Genomic DNA, 26,038 nt, shown 5'->3' on the forward strand with positions numbered 1-26,038 from the left:
ATTACAGGTGTCCGCCACCATGCCCAGCTAATTTTTGTATTTTGGTGGAGATAGGATTTCACCATGTTGGCCAGACTGGTCTTGAACTCCTAACTTCAAGTGATCCGCCTGCCTCAGCCTCCCGAAGTGCTGGGATTACAAGCGTGAGCCACTGTGCCCAGCCCAGACATTTTTTTAAAGTACCTGTACAATTTTTCACCTATTTTTAAACCAGCTTGTATTTTGATTATCTTTTGGAATTATTTACACATTCTAGAGATGGGTCCTTTGTCATTTGTTTTTACTGTATATCACTTTTCCCACTCTGTGTTTGCCTTTTTACTCTCAATTATGCATTTAATAAACAGAATTCTTAATTTTAATGTAATCAAATTTACCTGTCTTTTATAGTTAGTGCTTCTGTATACCTTTCCTTACCCCAAAATCATGGAGATCTTTTTCTAGCATTTTTTTCAGAAATTTTGTTTTCACCTTTTATATTTAAGTCTACAATCCATTTGGAAGTGATATTTTTGTGATTCCTGGTGATAGGAACCTTATTGTAAGAAAGATAACTCGAGATTAGACAGGCGAGTAGACCTAAAATGAGGCAGGGATATACCTATGAGAGAAGAGACCCAACAAAGATTGACCTGTGGATTCTGAAGGCAGCCACTTCTAGCAGCACTTGTAATTTCCTTCTGTCAGACACAAACATCCCCAAAAGTCTTATCATAAGTTAAATCTTGGTCCTAACTGTGTTAAGGCAATTAAGAGGAGGCTCCGTCTCACACTTTGGAGAAATATCAGGCCACAATCTTGGTGTCAGCAGAGCCTGAAGGAGGACAACAGTTCCAGAACTGAAAAAAACACTTGGGCCAGCAGAAATGCCTCACTTTCACTGCTTTCAGGTAGTTTTCAGGGTCTTCAAGCCAATCACTTCATTTAAGTCCAGATTCCAAAACTCCTGAAGCTAGAGAGAAGGAATACCCACTCTCACCCTCCTCTGAGGCCTTACTTTTCATCCTAGGATATACTTATTTTAATAATTGGCAGCAACAGAATCCTAACCTTCTTTCTACAAGATTGCAGACCCAACATGACAGTCACATTAGAACACATTATGTGGATATTTCTTTTTTTTTTTTGAGACAGAGTCTCACTCTGTGGCCCAGGCTGGAGTGCGGTGGCGTGAACTCAGCTCACTGCAACCTCTGCGTCCCGGGTTCAAGCGATTCTTCTGCCTCAGCCTCCCAAGTAGCTGGGATTACAGGTGTACACCACCACACCCAGCTAATTCTTGTATTTTTAGTAGAGATGGGGTTTCACCATATTGGCCAGGCCGGTCTTGAACTCCTGATCTCGTGATCTGCCCGCCTTGGCCTCCCAAAGTGCTGGGATTACAGGCGTGAGCCACTGCATGCAGCCTATATGTATATTTCTCAGTCTGATCTAGTTGCCTTTTTGCCCTGATTCCACCAGTATGGCATAAAGATCAGGTCCACATACCTTTCCTTCAAGCTATAACCAAACACAGATTGTCAGAGGCTAGCAGCATGGGAAATGCCCTTCTTTTACAAGGGCTGCTATAAATGAAATTGCAACAGCATGGTTGACAACAAAACTATAATAAATAAATAGTGGCTTTTTAGGGTAAAAACTGCATACAACAGTCTCCGATATTGAGGCTTTGCTTAGATAGAAACAAGGTGCATGCATTTCAAGTTAAGGAGACAATCTCATTTTAGAATCCAGCTACAGATAATCCATAAGGTTCTACTGGTAGGTGTTCTGTATGAATAGAACACAGGGAGCTGGAAGAGTCAGCTATGCAGCCTTTTTTTTTTTTAAGCTTCTTTAGGAAACTTTATTTATTTTTTTTTTTTGAGATGGAGTTTCTTCCATCTTCCAGCCTGTTGCCCAGGCTGGAGTGCAATGGCACGATCTCGGCTTACTGCAACCTCTGCCTCCCAGGTTCAAGCAATTCTCCTGCCTCAGCCTCCTGAGTAGCTGGGATTATAGACATGCACCACCATGCCTGGCTAATTTTGTATTTTTAGTAGAGGCGAGGTTTCTCCATGTTGAGGCTGGTCTCGAACTCCTGACCTCAGGGGATCCACCCGCCTCGGCCTCCCAAAGTGCTGGGATTACAGGCGTGAGCCACCGCTCCCAGCCTAGAAACTTTATTATTTTTTATTTAGTTAGTTTTTATTATTATACTTTAAGTTCTAGGGTACACGTGCACAACGTGCAGGTTTGTTACATATGTACATACATGTGCCATGTTGGTGTGCAGCTACGCAGCCTTTTAAGCCTCATCTTCTGAGTTCCTATGTGAGCTTCATTCAGGCCAAAGAAAAACACAAAACATCTCACAAAATTGAGGTTCAAATGCATTTTCAGAAAGGGAATATTTCACCCAAAAGAAGCAATACAGTCTGCTAAGTAGTTCTCACTAAGCCATACTCAGAAATGTATATTACCAAGCAAAGCATTTAGCTTCTTTTTATTAAATGTCTACACTTGAATTAATGGTCCTTCAACAAAGACATTAGATAATACCTGGATATTCATTTGTTCTATCAGTGAATAACAAAATGGGCCTCCACATTCATCTGCCCAGCAAAGAAGGAATAGTTGGCTCTCAATGAGTCTCCAACTTTTTTTGACAGAAATTGCTCACTGCTTAGAAATTACAATTCTTACAGCTCCTTCCTGTCCACCCAGATTTCAAAGACTGTGAGTGGGGTTTCAGATTTCATCCAGGGCTGTTACAGTATTTAAAAACACACAAGAAAAATAAGGGTTGTAACCCAAGGTGATTTTTATTTTTTCCTTTTCCAAGTTTTCCATATTTTCTACAGTAAGCATATGTTAGTTTTATAATCAGAAAAAACCTACAATTTATTTTCAGTAAGAATTTAAGTTGCTCTTATGATAGAAATAATCTGTACATGATTTCTGAAGGCATATTGAATTTTATCCCTGGTAATGCTTTTTGTAGCCCTGAATTAAGTATAATCTTCATTTACAGAGGGCAAATTTCCTTTATCACAGAATCAGAAATAAAAATATTTTATCCATAATTGTTTAATGTAGGAAACCTAACTTTAATAAATTTATTTCCTAATGTAATAGTCTACATGTTACTTCTAGTGTGTTGAATAAAAACAAAAAACAAAAAAAAAACAAAACAAACAACAAAAAAAAACAAGCTTTAGGGTTAGATAGCCTTGGCTTAATTCCTGGTTGTGTAATCTAAGCAAATCTCAGTTTTCTACACTATAATTAAACATTATAATGAGCATTATAAGAATACTTTCCCTCACAGCTTCTAATCAAATAAAACTGCAAAACCACATGGTTAGCTAAAAAGCTCCCAGGAAGATTTAAACAATTTTGAAAGTGCATAAGGCTTGAAGAAAGTCTGTGAACAATGCCATGGAAATTCCAAGTTTTTTTTTTTTTTTTTTTTTTTTTTAGATGGAATTTTTCTTGTCACCCAGGCTGGAGTGCAATGGCACGATCCTGGCTCACTGCAACCTCCGCCTCCTGGGTTCAAGCGATTCTCCTGCCTCAGCCTCCTGAGTAGCTGGGACTACAGGCACCCGCCACCAAGTCTGGCTAATTTTTTTTTTTTTTTGTATTTTTAGTAGAGGCAGGGTTTCATCATGTTGGCTAGGCTGGTCATGAAACTCCTGACCTCAGCAGATCTGCCTACCTCGGCCTCCCAAAGTGCTGGGATTACAAGAGTGAGCCACAGCGCCTGGTCCAAGGATATTTTTAGAAGGAGTGTTTCTGTGTGACTTTTTATATCTCTAGACTATTTTATGTTGATTGAGTTTGTTCTTTTTTAAAACTAAAAATAACAGGACGTAATAAAGAGATCAACTACTTCATGTGTACTATGAAGAAATTTTTGATTTCTAACAGCAGCCAAGTCTTAACGTATGAGGGATTACCGGGATATGGAAAAAGCCAGATACTTATGACAATTAAGTACCTGGCCCAAGGTAAGAACCACAGGTGAGTGTTTTTGAATGATTGTTCTGGGTGAACCCATAGAATCCTGATTTATTTTGATGCTCCTCTCCTTCCTATAACTTGCTTTATGTAAATTATCTATAACCTACAATTATTGGATGCCATGACCCTTGTGCTAAATAGATAACAATAAACATATAGAGCTAAGAAAAAGAGAAACTGGGCTGACCCATGGATATCCTGATTTAATGCCAGGTAGGGCTTGGTTATTTAAAGTTTCCTAAGTAATCCCAATATTCAGACAGATTGAGAACAATTGGCATAGATGTTGAGATCAAGGCTAGATTCAGTCTGCAGAACAAACACTTAAGTTTATCCAGCTACCTGACAGTGTAGCAGGAGGAGCTGCAGACAAAACCCCTCAGATACCGAGATAGTGAAGGGAGTGGCTTTAATCAGCTGGGAGAATCGGCAGGCTAGCATCTCAAAATCCGAGCTCATCAGGTGCTCAACTTCTGCCCTTTTAAGGGCTCACAACTCTAAGGGGGTCCGCATGAGAGGGTCGTGATCGATTGAGCAAGCAAGGGGGTACATGACAGGGGCTGTGAGCACTGGTCGTCACAGTGAAACAGAACAGAATGGGAGATTTTACAATGTCCTTCCATACAATGTCTGGAATCTATAGATAACAGTTGCTAGGTCAGGGGTCGAATTTTAACTACCAGGCTTAGGTCAGTCAGGCCCAGGCCTGGTTTCGGGTCTGGTTCCTTGGTTTCGGGTCTGGTTCTTAGGCGCCGGGCTACGTGCCTTTAGTTTCGCTTCTCTGTCCTTTTCTGAGTATAAAACAATATAAAACAATATGAGAGAGTCTCTCTCTTCCTTCATTTCCCCCCTTTGAGACTCTGACTTTTTATTAGTGGGAGTTCTCACTCTTATTTTTGCTACTTATGCCTTCTTGTGCAATAGATTGATAGTGATTCATATAGTACACTTGTGCTGAAGCATTTTGGTGAACTAAGGTAGCAATGAAGCTTTTTATCATTTGAAGAAGTACAGGTAGCAAACAAGGGAGCAATAAGCAGGTTTCTATTACTATTATAACTCCTATTATAAGAGTTTTAAATCCTCCTAGTGCTGGGAACCACCTTCTAAATATGGCTTCAGGGTTGAATCCGTGCTACACTTGTATGGGCATATGTGCCAGTTTTGTCATATTTTTAACTATGTCTTTAACTACTTGCCTTTGATTATCTATGTGTAGACAGTAATTAGTAAGGTTAAATTTTTATAGACCTCTCTTTCAGCTGCTAGCAAGTAGTCGAGAGCCAATCTATTTTGATAGATAGCATTTCTTATCTGAGTTTCTTGCCAGGCCAGAATAGTCAAGGCTTGACTGGTTTTATTAGCGATGATTTCTAAAACAGCTTGCAACCGTATGATTCGGTTGAGCATGTAAATGGGGTTCTGGTATACCCATGAGCCGTCTTGTGTCTAAGTGGCAGGCCTATAGTATTGTATAATTTTTTAGGTGGTCATTCATCATCTTTTTAATTATCTATGGCTACGTTTCGCTTTTCACGGAAAGCATAGACAGGGAAGCCCAGGAGTTCGCCTATTTTTATGGGCAGTAGGAAGAAAGATGATTTAATAGTGCCAATAACACAACTACCTGTCCACTGGTCAGGGAGCTTAGTGTAGGTTCTATGTCCACATATCCAGTATAGCCTAGTGGGGGGCTGTCTAGTCCCGGTGGAATTCTGGGTGGGCTTAAACGGTCTGCAACTTTGGAAATTTACTGAATGGATTTTTATCTGTGTGGTTTGAACTCCACCATGTAACTGTTTTTGTGGTACCATTATACAGATTTTGTCCTAGGCAACTAAGTCATCCTACAGAATGAGTGAATTCTTTTCTTTTTTTAGCTATGCAATATTGTCTAATAATTGAGACTTTTAGAACCTAGAAATGATCAGGGTGATTCTTTTGGGCCGGGAATTCATCAGGAACTGGGTCTGTAGGCACTAATTCTTGGGCTTCTTATGCCATTGATCTCTTATTACAGTTTCTCCACAAACATAACATGAGGTGACATTTAGAGATTGGGCTACCTGCTCGGCTAATTGCAAAAACAAATTTCTGGTTTTTCCTGGAGTCTCTGGTACTGGCACATTTAGTTCATCATAGAAAGTCTGAAATACTGGTTCCGGAGAGAGATTACAAACCTCCTCTTTTACTAAGATATTTACTCTAGGATCTAGTCCTTTTTTATCGATGCCCAGAGATACGTGTTCTTCTTTTTTTCTACCTTGGGTTTAAGGGATTTGTAATTACTAATTTCAAGGGGTTGCAGCTTCCACTCGTACAGGAGGGGCTGCCTTCTCCTTTTTGGAGCTAAACAGGGTCTTTTTCATCCTTTTTCTAAGTAGTCTAGATGACACAAGACCAGTAATTACACACATTTGCACATGAGCTTAATTCATGGCAGATATACTTATTTCCTGCCGTGTAACTTTTTTTTTTCAATTTAAAGAACTGCATCTTATTCTATGCTGATTGCTATTGATAGTGGCACAAGCATTAAATTTTGGTGTTATATGCTTGGGGACCCCTCTTTCTTCTGTCTTAGCTATTACTTTACTTGTGTTGCCTAGAAAAGGACCAGTCCTTAATTTATTTTAAAAAACTGTGATCATTGGAGGCTTAAAATGGGTCATAACACACATCAGGTTGGTTATTTCCTGGGCTACATACCTTGGATAGAATAGCATTATACAAACAAGTTTCTTTTAGAGTCCTGGTACACTTATAATAACCATAAAATAATAGGACTGTAGCAATCTTTTGTCCTACCTCAGTGACTTGATGTATATACTGGGAACAGTTCTCAGTCTGAGGAAGGTCAGTTGAAGTCCTTACTGTACAAGTCCAAATTTTAAGGAAAATGAGTCCCGCGATGAGTTTTCTCACGCTTCGGCCGTGTGTGGACCAGTCAGCTTCCGGGTGTGACTGGAGCAGGGCTTTTTCTGAGTCACTTTGCAGGGGGTGGTGAAGCTGCTCCCATCCATGTACAGCTCCCAGTTTACTGATGTTTAAGGATGGTCTGGGAGGTTGGGCCTGCTAGAATAAACTGAGTCCAATACTTCTACACAGTTATGTTTAACTGGGCTCTCTGATACCAGGAGCAAGGTGGCGGGGTTTAGGGTGTTGCAAACTTCAATGGTTATGTGGGGATTTTCACGGAGCAAGCTTTGGTATCTAGTTAGTCTAGCATTCATTAGCTAATGATGTCCTTTGGTATTTATTAAAGTCACCACAGCATGGGGGGACTTTATGTTTAGGTTTTGCCTAAGAGTTAGCTTATCTTCTTCTTGTGCTAACAGGGCCATTGCCGCCAGGGCCCTTAGACATGGGGGCCAGCCTTTGGAAACCCCATTTAGTTGTTTTGAGAGATAGGCCACTGGCCTTGGCCAGAGCCCTACAGTCTGGGTTAAAACTCCAACTGCCATTTTTTTTTTTTTTGAAGATAACCATTCTTTTTTTTTTTTTTTTAAGTGAACTTTCTTTATGTCTGTGGACTAGACTGTCTAAGGCCACAAGATTAGAAGTTACTATAATACATGTTACACTGTTAACTTTGAGCAAACTTTACTTTTGTTGAAAACCTTGTAAGTTTGGGATTTCAATTATCCTTTGCTATTAGTAAGACCTTGTTTAGTCTAAATTAACTTAGAATTGGTATAGATGGCCCTTTTTTTTTTTTTTTTTGGCACATAGAGTGTACAAAAAGTTTCATCAGGTCAGGTAGCCCCAGGGCTGGGGCCGACCTGTTTTTCTTTTAACTCATGAAAAGCTTGTTGCTGTTGGTTGTAATAGATATAATTTATCTAATTTACATTCTTATTAACTGTCACTCACTAAAATATTGACTTAAATTTTGTAGCTATTTGATTTCAAGCTTTAAATTGATCTGGTATTCCTCATGGGACTCCAATTGCGCCTAAATGGACGTGAGAGTCGAAAGACCTATAAGGGGGCTTCTCTCGCTTTATGATGTCTTATTTTTCCTCCCTCTGGTTGATGAAATGCCAGGGTGAAAGGGATAGCCAATTGGACTAAAGTATAAGTGCCACTCCAGTTATTCGGCAGAGTGCCCAGTAAAGGTCCACCACAACACAACCACACATCCACTTGGGGATGAACAAGGGCTGACTGATTGATAAGCTCTTGAAAATTCTTAAGCTCATCGCATCCCTTCAGGTCTCCAAGGAATCCTAAGTTTCCTCCCTGTCGTGAGAGACATGAAGTGAACTTAGTGTTGGGAGACAGATGTTGGATGGCCCTCGGGGGCTGACCCACAGGGATAGCAGAGAGAGCTTGGCGTGACTTATTACTCCAGGCTGTAGAATCCTGGAAAAGAGCTACCATGCAGCCCACGCCTGGTCGACTGGAGGTCCACCTTAGTGGAAGGGGGACAATCAGGGCCTCTGGCCTGCCATGTGCACAAGCGTAACAACTGCTTTTGTTTAATGTGCAGATGGAATATTTGATCCATTTCAACCAGGCATTTGCATCTTGGTATGCTATCTTAATTGCCAAAGTTTGTTTTAAGTCTTTAACTTCTATGATCCTCTAGTAAAATGAATGTTTCCTTTAGGACCTATTTTTATTAGTTTTTAGACCAAAGAAAGCTAAACACCATTTTATATTTAATAATGCTTCTTGTATGATTTATATACCAGATAAGCTAAATTTTACCTTTATGTTAGTGTGTTGTTAATGTTAAACTTAATTTTAATAAAACCTTGTGGACATATTTATCCAATTTTTCGTGTTTGACCATAAGGTAAGTTTCTACAGACTATTTTTAACCTTTTATAACTTTTGTTAAAGAGCAGGTTGGTGCTTTAAGAAAAACCTATTGCGTTTTTACTTTAATGTCCAGTTCACAGAAAAACTGGATGATGCCTTTTTATCTTTAGCTAATAAGTTTACACACAGAATTTTTTTTTACAATTAATGTTTTAAGACTTGCTTAAACTTTCAAAACAATAATTTTTTTAACCTTTTAATGTAGGTAAAAATCCACATTCTTATGCCTCCTTCTAATCTTTTTACCAAAAATATATTTTACTTTTCTTATGCACCTTGCACATAAACTGTTTCTTCAATAGTACTCAGGAGGCCTTATTACTTTTAAATTATACAATATTTTTTGCATAAATTTTTTTATAACATTGTTTTCTACGACTTCCGCAGACAATTCTTCGACATGTCTCAACTTTCTGACTTATTACAAACATTTCTTTCTTTAAACAACAGTTAATTTATTTCAAGACAAGAATATACCATATAACACTCTTTTTACATAAATTTTGCCTTCCCCCAGCCCTTTTTTTTTTTTTTCTATTAGCATAGCAGCTGCTGCTACAGATTGAATGCATCTGGGCCATCCGTGGGTTACTGGGTTAAGGATTTTTTTTTTTTTTTTTTTTTTTTTTTAATTGGGTTAAGGATTTTGGATAGGAAGGCCTCAGCGCTTTCGGGACATGCCCTTGTTTACACTGACAACAAAGTGGTATTAGAGTGTTACAGGGTTACGGAGAATACCTTTAATTATCAATTTTAGGTTTCAAATTTACCTTGGCTTTTAAAGGGAATAGGGTATACTATTTTTTTCTCAACTACTTGTATATTTCTCTCTTTCTATTTTTCTTTCTCTCTTTGACTTTCTCTCTCTCTCCCTCTCTCTCTCTTTGACTTTCCTTTTGCCTCTGTTTCTTCCTCTCTTTCTGCCTCTCTTAACTACTGTCGGGGGGAAGGGGGTCTAAAACCAGCTGTAATTGTCTATGTACAGAAACTGGTCTGGGTGCCTTGGCTTACAGGTTACCTTGTGCCATAAGTTTGAAACAAGGGACCTGTCTAGGCTTCCTTCTGATGGCCAACCCACCTCTAATGCTGGCCAGTCTATTTTACACAAAGTTCTAAGTTTTTCTGGTGTCATAGTAACACCATAATCTCCCTTAAATCCTTTCTTGAAATTTTTCAACATAGTTTCCAGTAGGGTGGACTTATTTATGCCTGACCCATGTTTCTTCGAGACAAAACACCACTCTCACACCACATGCACACCACAAAACAAAGAACAGATTAAAAAGGGCACACACACACTTTTGCAGTTTACACTAAACCAAAATCAAAACCAAAATCAGAGTATCCAGAAATCCAGGCCAGGTCAAAACCAAAACCAAAGTATCAAGCAATCTAAGTCAAGTCAAAAACAAAAACCAAAGTGCCGGTACAGGCACACCGTGGGTGATCAGGCCATGCTTCCACTAAAATGGAGTGGGCAAGTTCCCAAGACCAGTCCTGTCAAGCAATTCAAACCAAGTCAAAACCAAAACCAAAGTGCTGATAAAGGCACGCCGTGGGTGATCAGGCCACGCTTCCGCTCAAATGGAATGGGCAAGTTCCAAAGACTAGTCTTACCAAGTTTTAGTTGTCCGGACTCCAAGTGCCAGTTCCTTCCCGGTGTTCAGCCACTGTGTTGATCCTCCATGGGGGCCTGCCACACACTGCTCTGGTGAGGTGTCCCACCGGGGCAAATGCCTACCCGGGAGCGCTCTCAGGATCCGCATTGCTCCGGCTGGTTGGAGTCCCCAGCAGGGATGTTCCACAGGGCAGGCTAAAGCTGCCTAAGGAGCTGTCTCAACCATCTGTTAATCACCTCGCTTCCCACTTAGGGAACCAAGAAATGTAGCAGGATGAGCCGCAGACAAAACCCCTCAGACACCGAGATAGTGAAGGGAGTGGCTTTAATCAGCTGGGAGAATCGACAGGCTAGCGTCTCAAAATCCGAGCTCATCTGATACTCAACTTCTGTCCCTTTTAAGGGCTCACAACTCTAAGGGGGTCCGCATGAGAGGGTCGTGATCGATTGAGCAAGCAAGGGGGTACGTGACAGGGGCACCGGTGGTCACAGTGAAATACAGAACAGGAGATTTCACAATGTCCTTCCATACAATGTCCTTCCATACAATGTCTGGAATCTATAGATAACAACAGTTGCTAGGTCAGGGGTCGAATTTTAACTACCGGGCTTAGGTCAGGCAGGCCCAGGCCTGGTTTCGGGTCTGGTTCCTAGGCGCCGGGCTACCTGCCTTTAATTTCACTTTTCTTTCCTTTTCTTAGTATAAAACAATATAAAACAATATGAGAGGGTCTGTCTCTTCCCTCAACAGGGAATCACTAGTTCAAACCATTTAGTCCTGAGACTGGGGATAAAGAATAAGAGGTCTTTGGATTTTTCCCTGGAAGACAGATCTAATATACTTGTCTCATGTTGTTTATTTATTTTCATACAAGGAATATGATGAAGGCTATCTTTGGGACAATCCATTCTGCTTCCTCATGGAAGTAGATAGTATGGTATTCAATAACAGTGGTGATGACCTGGACAATAATGATGGTGTCTCATATCCCTTCCCCATCTGACCTAAACAGTGTGAGGGGAAAATGCTTGTTAATCTTATAATATTCTTAGCTGTTATCTCTATCCCCCATTAAAGTTAGGCCTGAGAAAGGCCAGTTTTAAAATATCTTTACCATTGCTGAAGGGATAATTCACAACAGTCAGAAGACATTTGTTTATTCATATATTCAATCATTTATTGAATTCCTACTATGTTCAGGAACTACTAAGTGCTGTATTCATTAGCCGGGGCCTCTGTAAAAAAGTACTACAAATGGATGGCTTACAACAGAAATTTGTCTCATAGTTCTCAAGGGTAGGAGTCTGAGATCAAGGAATCTTTTCTTCTCTGGACCATGAGGAAGAAACTGTTTCATGCCCACCTGCTAGCTTCTGGTGGTTGCTGGCAATCTTTGGTGTTCCAAAGATGGCTTGTAGAAGCATCACCCTAATCTCTGCCTTCATTTCACATGGCATTCTCCCTGTGTGTTGTTTGTGTCCAAATTTCTCCTTTTTATAAGGGCATCAGTTATATTGGATTAGACGCCTACCCTACTCCAGCATGATCTCATCTTAACTAATTGTATCTGCAACGACTCTCTTTTCAAATAAGGTCACACTTTGAGGTCCTAGAGGCTAAGAATTTAACATATGAATTTTGTGGGGACATGTGTCAACAAGTGCCAAAGCCCTGAATATCAATAAAGTCTGCTCTCTGCCCTCAAGGAGCTCTCACAGAAGAGGAGGAGAGAGATAATGTGTTAGTCGTTTTCTCACAGAAGAGGAGGAGAGAGATAATGTGTTAGTCGTTTTCCCGCTGCTATAAAGAACTACCTGAGACTGGGTAATTTATAAAGAAAAGAGGTTTAATTGACTCACAGTTCCACATGGCTGGGGAGGCCTCAGGAAAACTATAATCATGACAGAAGGAAAAGGGGAAGCAAGGCGTGTCTTACATGGCGGCAGGAGAGAGCGAGCAAAGGAGGAAGTGCCAAACTTTTAAACCGTCAAATCTCATGAGAACTCCTTTACTATCATGAGAACAGCATGGGGGGAACCACCCTCATGATCCAATCACTTCCCAACAGGTCTCTCCCCTGACACTCGGGGGTTACAATTCGGGATGAGATTTGGGTGAGGACACAGAGCCAAACCATATCAGATAACATTAAAAGTTGAATGTAGTGAGGGCAGTGATAGAGTCATGCAATAGAGAATTGTGGAAGTTCAGAGAAGAAAGGGTATGTAGTCAACCTTGGGACATTGATGACAGTTTCCAGGAGGCTACACCTGAGCTGAGACTTAAGATGAACCTCAAATGAGGGGCAATGAGAAGCGATAGCACTCTGGGCTGAGGAGACAGCACAAGCAAAGGCATGGAGAAGAGAAACAGCTCTGGGTGTGCAGGGAACTCTCACCTGCTTGCTGTTGGTGAAGAGTAGATCACTAGGCAGAGAGTGGCAAGAAAGGATAGAATGAGGCTTTGGAAAGTCTTGTGTGTCACATAAAGGAAGCCTGGGTTCATGCCGTTAGGCAATGGGAGCTCCCAGTCAGAGGGTCATGACCTGGAATGGGGGTAGTGGCTTGCTATTGTGGTAGTATAGGGTGGCAGTAGGACTAGAAAGGAGAGAATTAGCTAGGTTAAATTAATCAGGGCTTAGGAACAGGAGAAGAGGGAGTATATCAGAAGCAGCAATAAAGAACCATTGCAAGATAGCTTGGAAAATCTCCATCATTATAGCTGAATATGAGAAGACAGAGCTTTCCTTCAACCTTTATTATTTTCAAAACTATATATTTAAAAACTCTCTTCTGATTCTTGATTTTCTCACAAACAGGATTATTGCCATTTCATTGACTAAGATCAGCTTCCATCAAACTTTCTATACCATCCAGATGCTCATGGCCAATGTCCTAGGCCTGGACACTTGTAAACATTATAAAGAACGACAGACCAACCTTCGAAATAAAGTCATGACACTGTTGGATGAAAAGTCCTACTGTCTTCTTAATGACATTTTCCATGTTCAGGTAACTAGCTAGTATTAGACTTCTGCACAAATAGCCATGGGCAGGCACAGCAACTCCTCTCTGGTGCATTGTGACTTAGCATCTCTTTGGTCTGTATATCTGGAGTATCCAGATGGTGAGTAAATGGCTCCCAATCCTCTTTGGATGTGCATCCACATTCTTGACATATTAGAGGTATCTTGAAATACCATGCTCAAGAAAATCCAAATGGCCACCTGCTGACTAATTTTTTTCTTACCTTTCTATCATAGCTATACTAGCTACTCTGGGACACAAAGTCACTCTGTTCCTACAAGTGATGCCAGTGCAGACTGTGCCCTGTCTTTTCCTGGATTATCTAACACAGGGGTCCTCGACCCCTGGTACTAGTCCATGGCCTGTTAGAAACCAGACCACACAGCAGGAGGTAACCAGTGGGTGAGCAAGTGAAGCTTCATCTCTATTTATAGCCACTCCCCACTGCTCACATTACTACCTAAGCTCCTCCTCTTGTCAGATCAGCAGCAGCATTAGATTCTCATAGGAGCATGAACCCTATTGTGAACTGTGCATGCAAGGGATCTAGGTTGCATGCTCCTTATGAGAATCTAATGCCTGATGATCTGTCACTGGCTCCCATTACCCTCAGATGCGACCATCTAGTTGCAAGGAAACAAGCTCAGGGCTCCCACTGATTCTATCTACATTATGGTGAGTTGTATAATTATTTCATTATATATTACAATGTAATAATAATAGAAGCAAAGTGCACAGTAAATGTAATGCACCTGAATCATCCCAAAATCATCCCCCCTGCCCCAGTTCATGAAAAAATTGTTTTCCACAAAACTGGTCCCTGGTGCCAAAAAGGTTGGGACCACTTATCTAACACATGAGGATTTTAAGACACAGAATAGTTAAGTGTTTTGCCCAAAGTTGCACAGCCAGTAGTTCCCTTTGCTATTTTCCCATACTTAATATTCTCATAATTCTTTGTACAGTTCCCTATTTCTCGGGAGATTTCCAGGATGAGCACCTTGAAAAAGCAAAAACAATTGGAAATATTGTTTATGAAGATCTTGAAGCGGGTAAGAGCATCTGTGGTTCAAGAAGTAGGGTGAAAAAAACTGGGCAAATCACCACAAAGCCAGGTGGTTTGAGGAGTTCAGACCGCATCGGCAAGAGGCTTTTGAAGTATGTGAAGGCTTTATCCTACAGTGCTTCATTCTCCTCCATCCTTCCAAACCTCAAGCTAAAGGTCTGTTTAGAATTTAGATGCCTTGAAAAGAGTCCCTTAACATTACTCCTAGGAGTCTGGCCTCTCTCAGCACTCATTTTTTCATCCTTTGTTGAGATATAATGTACCAAAGTGGTTACACATGCAGGCTCTGTCGTCAGACCACTGAGGTTTGAACCCCCAGGCCTATCACTTGCTACCTGAGCAACCTTGAGCAGTGACTTACCCTCCCTATGTTTCTGCTTTATCATCTATCAAATGGAGGAAAATAATAGTACATAGCTCACTGGGATGTAAGTTTAAATGACTAGATTATATGTAGAAACACTTAGAACAGTGCCTCTTTCATAAGAAACACTCAACAAGTGTTAGCTGTCTCTCTCCCAGTAATATCATGACTGTCTGCTATATATTGATCACCAAATTTATATTTCAGTCCCCACCTCTCTTATAAACACCAAAACCATATTCCTAAGAGCCTTGTATATGTTCCACTTGGATGTAGTGACTCACGCTGAGTTGAGTGTCTAATGCCAAATTCATTTTTTTACTATAGTGCCCTTTCTTCTTCATCCTGATCCTGATCCTTGATTTCATTAATAGCAAATTATGCCATTCTGTATTATTTAAAGTTATCCTTGCCTTCTTTTTCACCCACATTCCCGCATTTACTCACTGCCAAGTCCTACTATTTTTACCTCAGTCTCTGGAATCTCCTTGTCCTCCCTTCCTATTGCCATTGTTCAGGCTCTTATCATTTTTTCCTGGACTAGTTCCATAGATTTCCAAAAAACTCTGTGCTTCACACCTCTCTGCTTCAATTCATCCTTCATATAATTCTCAGAGTATATGCAAATCACACCAACCCATACTTTATACTCTCGAAATAAGTCCCAGTGGTAATAAGATAACAGCCAAAAGATTTTTTTTAACCTAGAGAAATGGTGCTCATCTTTCAATGTCACCTTTTTGGTGACAACTTCCCCAGATCACTAGACATGACTAATTCTTCTTTCACCAGGCTTCTGTAAGGCTTTGAACACATTTCTAGTTATACTATACACTCTATACTATTATGGCATATCACTATTCATTACTTATATATCTGTTTCTCTCTCCCTCAGGAGATCGTGAGCCTTTTTTTTTTTTTTTTTTTTTTTTTTTTGAGACAGAGTCTCGCTCTGTCGCCCAGGCTGGAGTGCAATCCTGCGGTCTCGGCTCACTGAGACCTCCGCCTCCCAGGTTCAAGCGATTCTCCCGCCTCAGCCTCCCGACTAGCTGGGACTACAGGCACGCACCACCACACCCAGCTAATTTTTGTATTTTTAGTAGAAATGGGGTTTCAGTATGTTGGCCAGGCTGTTCTCAAACTCCTGACCTTGTGATCCGCCCACTTCAGCCTCCCAAAGTGCTGGGACTACAGGTGTCAGCCACCACACCCAGCCTGTGAGCTTCTTAAGAACAGAGAGTCTCTTAACATTTCCGTATCACTATTGATGAGCAATGTGCCTCATAATTGTACATAATAAATGATCGATATAAGTTGGTGGCATTGTATTATATTTATAATACGGCTTTCTTCTTCTGCACTTCAGGTCATAGGCAAGACAATATCAGTAGTTTCTAAGTGTCAGGCTTTAGACTGTTTGCATCACAAGTATTTACAAGAAGCTCCTTTAAAAATATGGATTTGTGAGTTCTAACTCTAAAGATTAAAAAAGTAGGATGTGGATTGGGCCTAGGAACGTATTTAGTTGTTTGCTTTTGTTTTAAAACTTTTCAGTTGGTACTGAAGCAGAATCTTGTTTGGAAACTGCTACCAAAGCTGTGTTTGATTATGTACTGACAAGTCTTTGGACCATTAGCTATCTGTGTGACCCTGGGCAAGTTACTTAACCTCTCTGGGCCCAAATTTTCTCAGTAAATAGATTCAATAGTACCACTTTATATGGATGCTGTGAGGATTAAAAGAGTTAATTATGTAAAGAGCATCCCGCAGTACTTGGAACATAGTAAGTATAATGTAAGTGTTGGCTTTTTTTCACTTTAGAAAGAACCCAATCCTCATTTTAAATTGGAAGAAACCAGGCCAATGTTTTATTATTGAATTCATGCTTTTTTGTTCCTGCTTTATTCTCTTCAATTTATGAATAATTCATTAACAAGGCTATCCCAAGATTAAAACTTAAATTTCTATCTGCCCCATCTTTTTAAAGGTATCAGTCAAAATCAAAACAATGTAGTGCTGACCTCCTCATTAATTAAACTGTTCTCAGGGCTAGTCAAAGGGCTAAGTATTTGGTGACAGAATGGGGCTGTAGGAGTAGACTTAGGTATGTGTGAACAAGGCAGGTTATAACACTTTATAATGACTGTCAAGCACAAAGAGAAAGAATGGGTTAACTCAATCTCTTCTCAGAGGGAAACAAAAAGCAACCATTAGCAGTCTGGAGCAGTGAGAATTGGGGAGCCAGTTTTCTGCATTGTGACACCTTACACAGTGGTAAGGCAGAGCCTGCTACGTAAGTGGTTGACGCTAAAATGTAGGCTCCATATTTTGTTTGAGACTGTATTCCCAGTACCTAGAACAGCACCTGACCCTGATAGATGCACAATAAATGCTTAATGAGTGAATAAATAATTCAGACTACTTAGGGGAGGGTAGTCTATATGAGAAAAGGGACACGTGATCTGTTTTTTAAGTGTAACACATACCACATTTCAAACTAGAATAGCATCAGCTGCCAGCAGGGCGAGGACTAGTTTTGTCTAGCCCCTAGCCCAGGGGGTGCTCAGTAAGCATGTGTTGAATATATGTTGGTTGCATAAATGTCAAGTAGATTTCCCCAGGAGAACTTTATTGTTCAATAGATTAAAATGACTCATAATTAACAAACCAGTTATTTTTATGTAATGGGCACTTCAGTTAGCTTTTGTGGGTACCCCTAAAACTCCATCTATTCTCCAAATTTGCACTATCTTTACACAAAGGTTTGACCAAGTAAGAGTCCATTCCAGCCAGCTCTGTCCAAATAGCCACAAATTCTAAGTTAATGGAATATAAATTAATGCAAAGTTACTGGAAAGAAAAGATGGAACTTAGTTCTTTCGCTGCATCATAAGCAAACCAGGAAACTCAATGGATACATATGCGTACCCATACACGTGTAAAAAAACCTGACATCCTATGGTGTTTCTCTTTCTCTTTCTGTATATTGTCCAGACAGTGAAAGAGGAAAGGATTATTTTTATCATTGATGAGGCCCAGTTTGTGGATTCGACCTCCTGGAGATTTATGGAGAAGCTTATCCGGACTCTTCCTATCTTCATCATTATGTCCCTGTGTCCCTTCGTTAACATTCCCTGTGCAGCTGCCAGTGCCATAATGAAGAACAGGAACACCACCTACATCATCGTTGGTGCAGTACAGCCTAATGACATCTCCAACAAGATCCGTCTTGACCTCAATGTGAGCTGCATCTCCGAAGAACTGGACTCGTAAGTAACCTCTTTCTATTCTGAACTCTTGACATCTGCATACATTCCCTCGGTCCAGACTTCATCAGATTTCTTAGTATGTGTCTTGATGTGCCTATTTCAGTATCTTTCCTGGCCCCACCTTTTAAAACATTTTTCTTTTCTTTTTTTCTGTTTTCTTTTGAGACAGGGTCTCACTCTGTCACCCAGGCTGGAGTGTAGTGGTGCCATCATGGCTTACTGCAGCCTTGACCTCCTGGGCTCAAGCCATCCTCCTGCCTCAGCTTTCCGAGTACCAGAAATACAGGTGTGCACCTCTGGTAAATTTTTTATTTCTGTAGAGATGGGGTCTCACAGTGTTGCCCAGGCTGATCTTGAACTCCTGGGCTCAAGCAATCCTCCCATCTCAGCCTCCCAAAATGCTAGGATTACAGGCGTGAGCCACCATGCTTGGTCTGGTCCACCTTTTGAAGGGGCCATTCATAATACTTGGCAGGATGGATGTTGCTCACCTTTTCCATGTTATCTCCCTATTACACCTTCTTAAACTTTGCTTAGTGAAAGGCTCTATTTCCCTTTCATCATGGGGGGTATGGGTATACTCACTTTAACCTGCAGTGACTAAGAGCATTGTTATGGGCAAGTGACAGGAAAGGCAAACTGGTAAGCATTAAAGACCATGACCTGTCACTAAGCAAGGTCTTACCTGGCTGGCAATGGTGTGGTCTGGTATTGGTGTTCTCTGTCTATGGCAGATGTGGAAAGCTGACTCACAGGTGAGTGCTCTCTGAGCTTTTCAGTGATTCCTCTCCTGGGGTTTTCTTTGTTTTTTTGTTTGTTTTTTGTTTTTTAGACCTAGTTTCGCTCTCGTTGCCCAGGCTGGAGTGCAATGGCGCGATCTCGGCTCACCGCAACCTCCACCTCCCAGGTTCAAGCGATTCTCCTGCCTCAGCCTCCCGAGTAGCTGGGATTGCAGGAATGCCCCACTACGCCCAGCTAATTTTGTATTTTTAGTAGAGATGAGGTTTCTCCATGTTGGTCAGGCTGGTCTTGAACTCCCGACCTCAGATGATCCGCCCTCCTCGGCCTCCCAAAGTGCTGGGATTACAGGCGTGAGCCACTGAGCCTGGCTCTCCTGGGGTCCTGACAGCAGTCACCTTAACAACATAGAGAATGTTTTTTCTTTTTTTTTTTTTTTTTTTTTATGAAGTATTTATTGATCATTCTTGGGTGTTTCTCGGAGAGGGGGATATGGGAGGGTCATAGGATAATAGTGGAGAGAAGGTCAGCAGATAAACACATGAACAAAGGTCTCTGGTTTTCCTAGGCAGAGGTCCCTGCGGCCTTCCGCAGTGTTTGTGCCCCTGGGTACTTGAGATTAGGGAGTGGTGATGACTCTTAAAGAGCACGCTGCCTTCAAGTATCTGTTTAACAAAGCACATCTTGCACCGCCCTTAATCCATTTAACCCTGAGTTGACACAGCACATGTTTCAGAGAGCACGGGGCTGGGGGAAAGGCCATAGATCAACAGCATCCCAAGGCAGAAGAATTTCTCCTAGTCAGAACAAAATGGAGTCTCCTATGCCCACCTCTTTCTACACAGACACAGCAACAATCTGATCTCTCCTTCCTTTCCCCACACTTCCCCCCCTTCTTTTCAACAAAACCGCCATCGTCCTCATGGCCCGCTCCCGATGGTCGCTGTCTCTTCGGAGCTGTTGGGTACACCTCCCAGACGGGGCGGCCGGGCAGAGGCACTCCTCACCTCCCAGACAGGGTGGCCGGGCAGAGGCGCTCCTCACTTCCCAGACGGGGCGGCCGGGCAGAGGCGCTCCTCACATCCCAGACGGGGCGGCCGGGCAGAGGCGCTCCTCACTTTCCAGACGGGGCGGCCGGGCAGAGGCGCTCCTCACATCCCAGACGGGGCGGCCGGGCAGAGGCGCTCCTCACTTCCTCCCAGACGGGGCCGCCGGGCAGAGGCGCTCCTCACTTCCCAGACTGGGCGGCCGGGCAGAGGCGCTCCTCACCTCCCAGACGGGGTGGCGGCCGGGCAGAGGCGCTCCTCGCTTCCCAGACGGGGCGGCTGGGCAGAGGTGCTCCTCACTTCCTCCCAGACGAGGTGGCGGCCAGGCAGAGGCACTCCTCACCTCCCAGACGGGGTGGCCAGGCAGAGGTGCTCCTCACTTCCTCCCAGACGGGGTGGCGGCCAGGCAGAGGCACTCCTCACTTCCTAGACGGGGCGGCCGGGCAGAGGTGCTCCTCATTTCCTCCCAGACGGGGTGGCGGCCGGGCAGAGGCGCTCCTCACCTCCCAGACGGGGCGGCCGGGCAGAGGCGCTCCTCACTTCCCATACGGGGTGGCGGCCGGGCAGAGGCACTCCTCACCTCCCAGATGGGGCGGCCGGGCAGAGGCGCTCCTCACCTCCCAGACGGGGTGGCCAGGCAGAGGCGCTCCTCACTTCCCATACAGGGTGGCGGCCGGGCAGAGGCGCTCCTCACCTCCCAGACGGGGTGGCCAGGCAGAGGCACTCCTCACTTCCCATACAGGGTGGCGGCCGGGCAGAGGCGCTCCTCACTTCCCAGATGGGGCAGCCAGGCAGAGGCGCTCCTCACTTCCTCCCAGATGGGGTGGCGGCCAGGCAGAGGCGCTCCTCACCTCCCAGACAGGGCAGCCGGGCAGAGGTGCTCCTCACTTCCTCCCAGACGGGGTGGCGGCCGGGCAGAGGCGCTCCTCACCTCCCAGACGGGGCGGCCGGGCAGAGGCGCTCCTCACTTCCCAGATGGGGCGGCCGGGCAGAGGCGCTCCTCACTTCCCAGACGGGGCGGCCGGGCAGAGGCGCTCCTCACTTCCTCCCAGACTGGGCAGCCGGGCAGAGGCGCTCCTCACCTCCCAGACGGGGTGGCGGCCGGGCAGAGGCGCTCCTCGCTTCCCAGACGGGGCGGCCGGGCAGAGGTGCTCCTCACTTCCTCCCAGACGGGGTGGTGGCCGGGCAGAGGCGCTCCTCGCTTCCCAGACGGGGCGGCCGGGCAGAGGTGCTCCTCACTTCCTCCCAGACGGGGTGGTGGCCGGGCAGAGGCGCTCCTCACCTCCCAGACGGGGTGGCCAGGCAGAGGTGCTCCTCACTTCCTCCCAGACGGGGTGGCGGCCAGGCAGAGGCGCTCCTCACTTCCCAGACGGGGCGGCGGGCAGAGGTGCTCCTCACTTCCTCCCAGACGGGGTGGCGGCCGGGCAGAGGTGCTCCTCACCTCCCAGACGGGGCAGCCGGGCAGAGGCGCTCCTCACTTCCCATACGGGGTGGCGGCCGGGCAGAGGCACTCCTCACCTCCCAGACAGGGCGGCCGGGCAGAGGCGCTCCTCACTTCCCATACGGGGTGGCGGCCGGGCAGAGGCACTCCTCACCTCCCAGACGGGGTGGCCAGGCAGAGGCGCTCCTCACTTCCCATACAGGGTGGCGGCCGGGCAGAGGCGCTCCTCACTTCCCAGATGGGGCAGCCGGGCAGAGGCGCTCCTCACTTCCTCCCAGACGGGGTGGCGGCCAGGCAGAGGCGCTCCTCACCTCCCAGACGGGGCAGCCGGGCAGAGGTGCTCCTCACTTCCTCCCAGACGGGGTGGCGGCCGGGCAGAGGCGCTCCTCACCTCCCAGACGGGGCGGCCGGGCAGAGGCGCTCCTCACTTCCCAGACGGGGCGGCCGGGCAGAGGTGCTCCTCACTTCCCAGACGGGGCGGCCGGGCAGAGGCGCTCCTCACATCCCAGACGGGGCGGCCGGGCAGAGGCGCTCCTCACTTCCTCCCAGACGGGGCCGCCGGGCAGAGGCGCTCCTCACTTCCCAGACTGGGCGGCCGGGCAGAGGCGCTCCTCACCTCCCAGACGGGGTGGCGGCCGGGCAGAGGCGCTCCTCGCTTCCCAGACGGGGCGGCCGGGCAGAGGTGCTCCTCACTTCCTCCCAGACGGGGTGGCGGCCGGGCAGAGGCGCTCCTCACCTCCCAGACGGGGCGGCCAGGCAGAGGTGCTCCTCACTTCCTCCCAGACGGGGTGGCGGCCAGGCAGAGGCACTCCTCACTTCCCAGACGGGGCGGCCGGGCAGAGGTGCTCCTCACTTCCTCTCAGACGGGGTGGCGGCCGGGCAGAGGCGCTCCTCACCTCCCAGACGGGGCAGCCGGGCAGAGGCGCTCCTCACCTCCCAGATGGGGCGGCCGGGCAGAGGCGCTCCTCACCTCCCAGACGGGGTGGCCAGGCAGAGGTGCTCCTCACTTCCTCCCAGACGGGGTGGCGGCCAGGCAGAGGCACTCCTCACTTCCCAGACGGGGCGGCGGGCAGAGGTGCTCCTCACTTCCTCCCAGACGGGGTGGCGGCCGGGCAGAGGCGCTCCTCACCTCCCAGACGGGGCAGCCGGGCAGAGGCGCTCCTCACTTCCCATACGGGGTGGCGGCTGGGCAGAGGTGCTCCTCACCTCCCAGACGGGGCGGCCGGGCAGAGGCGCTCCTCACCTCCCAGACGGGGTGGCCAGGCAGAGGCGCTCCTCACTTCCCATACAGGGTGGTGGCCGGGCAGAGGCGCTCCTCACTTCCCAGATGGGGCAGCCGGGCAGAGGCGCTCCTCACTTCCTCCCAGACGGGGTGGCGGCCAGGCAGAGGCGCTCCTCACCTCCCAGACGGGGCAGCTGGGCAGAGGTGCTCCTCATCTCCCAGATGGGGCAGCCGGGCAGAGGTGCTCCTCACTTCCCAGACGGGGTGGCGGCCGGGAAGAGGCACTCCTCACCTCCCAGACGGGCCGCCGGGCAGAGGCGCTCCTCACTTCCCAGACGTTGGGCGACTGGGCAGAGGCGCTCCTCACTTTCCAGACGGGGCAGCTGGGCAGAGGCGCTCCTCACATCCCAGACGGGGCAGCCGGGCAGAGGCGCTCCTCACTTCCCAGACGGGGCAGCCGGGCAGAGGCGCTCCTCACATCCCAGACGATGGGCGGCCGGGCAGAGACGTTCCTCACTTCCTATACGGGATGGCCGCCGGGCAGAGGCGCTTCTCACTTCCCAGATGGGGCGGCCGGGCAGAGGGGCTCCTCACATCCCAGACGATGGGCGGCCAGGCAGAGACGCTCCTCACTTCCGAGACGGGGTGGCGGCGGGGCAGAGGCTGTAATCTTAGCACTTTAGGAGGCCAAGGCAGGAGGCTGGTAGGTGGAGGTTGTAGCGAGCCGAGATCACGCCACTGCACTCCAGCCTGAGCACCATTGAGCACTGAGTGAGCGGGACTCCGTCTGCAATCCCCGGACCTCGGGAGGCCGAGGCAGGCAGATCACTCGAGGCCAGGAGCTGGAGACCAACCCGGTCAACACGGCGAAACCCCGTCTCCACCAAAAATACAAAAACCATTGAGGCGTGGCAGCGCCCGCCTGCAATCCCAGGCACTCGGCAGGCCGAGGCAGGAGAGTCACAGGAGCCCGAGGCAGGGAGGTTGCAGCCAGCCGAGATCACGACAGTACAGTCCAGCTTCGGCAACAGAGGGAGACCGAAAAAAGAAGGAGAGGGAGACCGAAGAAAGGGGAGAGGGAGACGGAGAGGGAGAGGGAGAGGGAGAGGGGGAGGGAGAGGGGGAGGGAGAGGGAGACCGGAGAGGGAGAGGGAGAGGGAAACCAGAGAGGGAGAGACGAGAATGTTTTTTCTTTAGCTGGCTGTTTACAGCCCATCTTAGTATCTGCAATGAGGTTGCCCTGCTTCTGGAAGAAAGATGTCTCAAACAAAGGCTCATTTAAGATAACTCCAGGCACCAATTTGGCACTCATTCTTTCTGTCGGTCTCTCTCTCTCTCTCCCCCTCTCTCTGTTTAAATTACATAGAACATGTATATCTTTCCAAAGCCAAAAAGGTACATCCTTAGTCTTGCTTCCCTCTCTTATCCTATAGGTAACCATTTTGATTAGTTTTTGGCTTATCCTTCCAATGTCTGTTTTAAAAACTATAAATAAAGTGTGTGCACACTTATTGTGTACACACATAAGTGAAAGAAAAAGAAAACAAAGCAATGCATCAAAACTGAAAACAAACAGAAACAAATGAAGAATGACAAGAAATTATTTTCAAGTGATTGAGAAGACTTAAATGTTTTTCCTTCCTAAAAGATGTATCTTCAATGTAAACAGATTGCCTTGTTTTCACGACAGGTACCTGGTGGAGGGAAGCTGTGGGATTCCATTTTACTGTGAAGAATTGCTTAAAAACCTGGAACACCACGAGGTACTCGTTTTCCAACAAATGGAGTCTGAGGAAAAGACAAATAGGACCTGGAATAACCTGTTCAGTAAGTCCCGCGGTGATGGTTCTTTCTTACTCTGTTGTGCCTAACTTAAGTCTTCATTCAGAGAAGGTAGCAAAAATGGGCTATTCCACAGGCTGCTTCCTGTACAGTCAGAGGGTTCTGGGGAGCCAGGAATTATTGGATCTGATATTCCAGATTGTAAGAGAACTTAACATTGCCTGCGACTCACTGGACTCGGCTAAAGATTGTATAACTATGGCTGGGCGCGGTGGCTCACGCCTAAATCTCAGCACTTTCGGAGCCCGAGGCGGGCAGATCACTTGAGGTCAAGAGTTCAAGACCAGCCTGGCCAACATGGGGAAACCCTGCCTGTACTAAAAATACAAAAATTAGCCAGGTGTGGTGGTGGGCGCCTGTAATCCCAGCTACTCGGGAGGCTGAGGCAGGAGAATCTCTTGAGCCCGGAAGGTGGAGGTTGAAGTGAGCACTGAAGGGCCACTTTGATGTTATCTTCAAAAAGCCTTTCCTTTTTTGCCAGAGGTAAAATTGCTAGTACAAAGTGAGTTATCAACAAAAGATCCCATGCTACACAGATATACACAGGGATGAAATTTGAAGTGATGGCATGAAGGAGGCCGTTGGAATTTTTAGGAAAATAATTTTATTGCAGGGAAAAGGGTGGGGGCCAGAGAATACAAGTTGGAAAGTAGAGAATTAAGGCTAGATAGAGCAGGCTTTAATTGGGACTTTTTTTGTTTGCACTCCCTTGGTGTTTGTGAGTTGCTAGATTCTTAAGCTCTAAGTCTTGAACATGTGAGGCAAAAAGAAAGCCCTGCCATGGGAACCACTGCCACGTTTTTCCTTGGGTCCTAAGGGCCCTAGCTGGTCTGACTTCTGTCCACCTTCAATGTCATCTTCTGTTTGTTTTACACATAATGTCTAGGGGTTTTAATTATATTTAGCAGGAGGAATAGGGAAAAACATACCAACTGTCTCTTCCTGGAATTGGAAGCCTCTTCATTTTTTTGTGACTCAAATTAAGTAATAAGATGATTTAACAGCTATAAGCATGACGTATATGAATATTACTAAACCTAGAGGGTCAAAACTTATTCCTCTGTGACTAAATTTAAAGACAAGAATATAGATATGAGATCAGTGTCATGCTGAGGTGAATATGGTGCAATAAAGGACTTATGGTGCTGCTGTCTCTATGTAGCAGGATAGAAAATCACCACCTAAAGGTGGCAATGAGGGAAATTTCATAAAAAAGATTCCTCTTGCTTCCTAAAAACCCCTGCCTCCTGGGTGAATGAATGATGCTCAGATGTCCCTATCCATGTTTCACTCTGTGCTGCATCTGTTGCCTCTCACTTCTTGTTCAATAGCATGACTACAGGACCCTGTGGCCCCCGATGGCACATCTGTAGGAGAAATGAGACAGATGGTTGTCTGAGAGAACAGGGCAAAGCTCCACCTTTTTTTTTTTTAAGGAACAAGAAACATTAGCTTGCTTTTTAAGAAAAGATCAATTTTTTTTTTTCTTTCTGGATGATTGTGATGAAAAAATAGAGAAGACTTTCTCTGGCCAAATTAGTTTTAAAGATGATAATGGATCACTAAATAGATA

The 26,038-nt window shown here is 45.6% G+C and overlaps 2 protein-coding genes across 2 annotated transcripts in view; both read left to right on the forward strand.

Moving 5' to 3' along the window:
* The window catches only part of ADCY10 (adenylate cyclase 10), a 108,674-nt gene that overhangs the window by 40,578 nt on the left and 42,058 nt on the right, over positions 1-26,038 (forward strand). The window contains exons 14-18 of the mRNA XM_024253687.3: positions 3,852-4,005; positions 13,270-13,462; positions 14,443-14,529; positions 17,902-18,176; positions 24,314-24,450. Of these exons, the coding sequence (XP_024109455.2) occupies positions 3,852-4,005; positions 13,270-13,462; positions 14,443-14,529; positions 17,902-18,176; positions 24,314-24,450 (846 nt within the window). The remainder of the gene's footprint in view (positions 1-3,851; positions 4,006-13,269; positions 13,463-14,442; positions 14,530-17,901; positions 18,177-24,313; positions 24,451-26,038) is intronic.
* LOC134760803 (collagen, type I, alpha 1a-like) lies at positions 19,346-23,575 on the forward strand. The gene is made up of 3 exons (XM_063720705.1): positions 19,346-20,195; positions 21,837-22,163; positions 23,052-23,575. Exons 1-3 carry the CDS (start codon positions 19,837-19,839, stop codon positions 23,290-23,292), a joined length of 927 nt encoding a protein of 308 aa, XP_063576775.1. The 5' UTR covers positions 19,346-19,836; the 3' UTR covers positions 23,293-23,575.

Source organism: Pongo abelii, chromosome 1, assembly GCF_028885655.2.
Source record: "Pongo abelii isolate AG06213 chromosome 1, NHGRI_mPonAbe1-v2.0_pri, whole genome shotgun sequence".
Taxonomy (NCBI): domain Eukaryota; kingdom Metazoa; phylum Chordata; class Mammalia; order Primates; family Hominidae; genus Pongo; species Pongo abelii.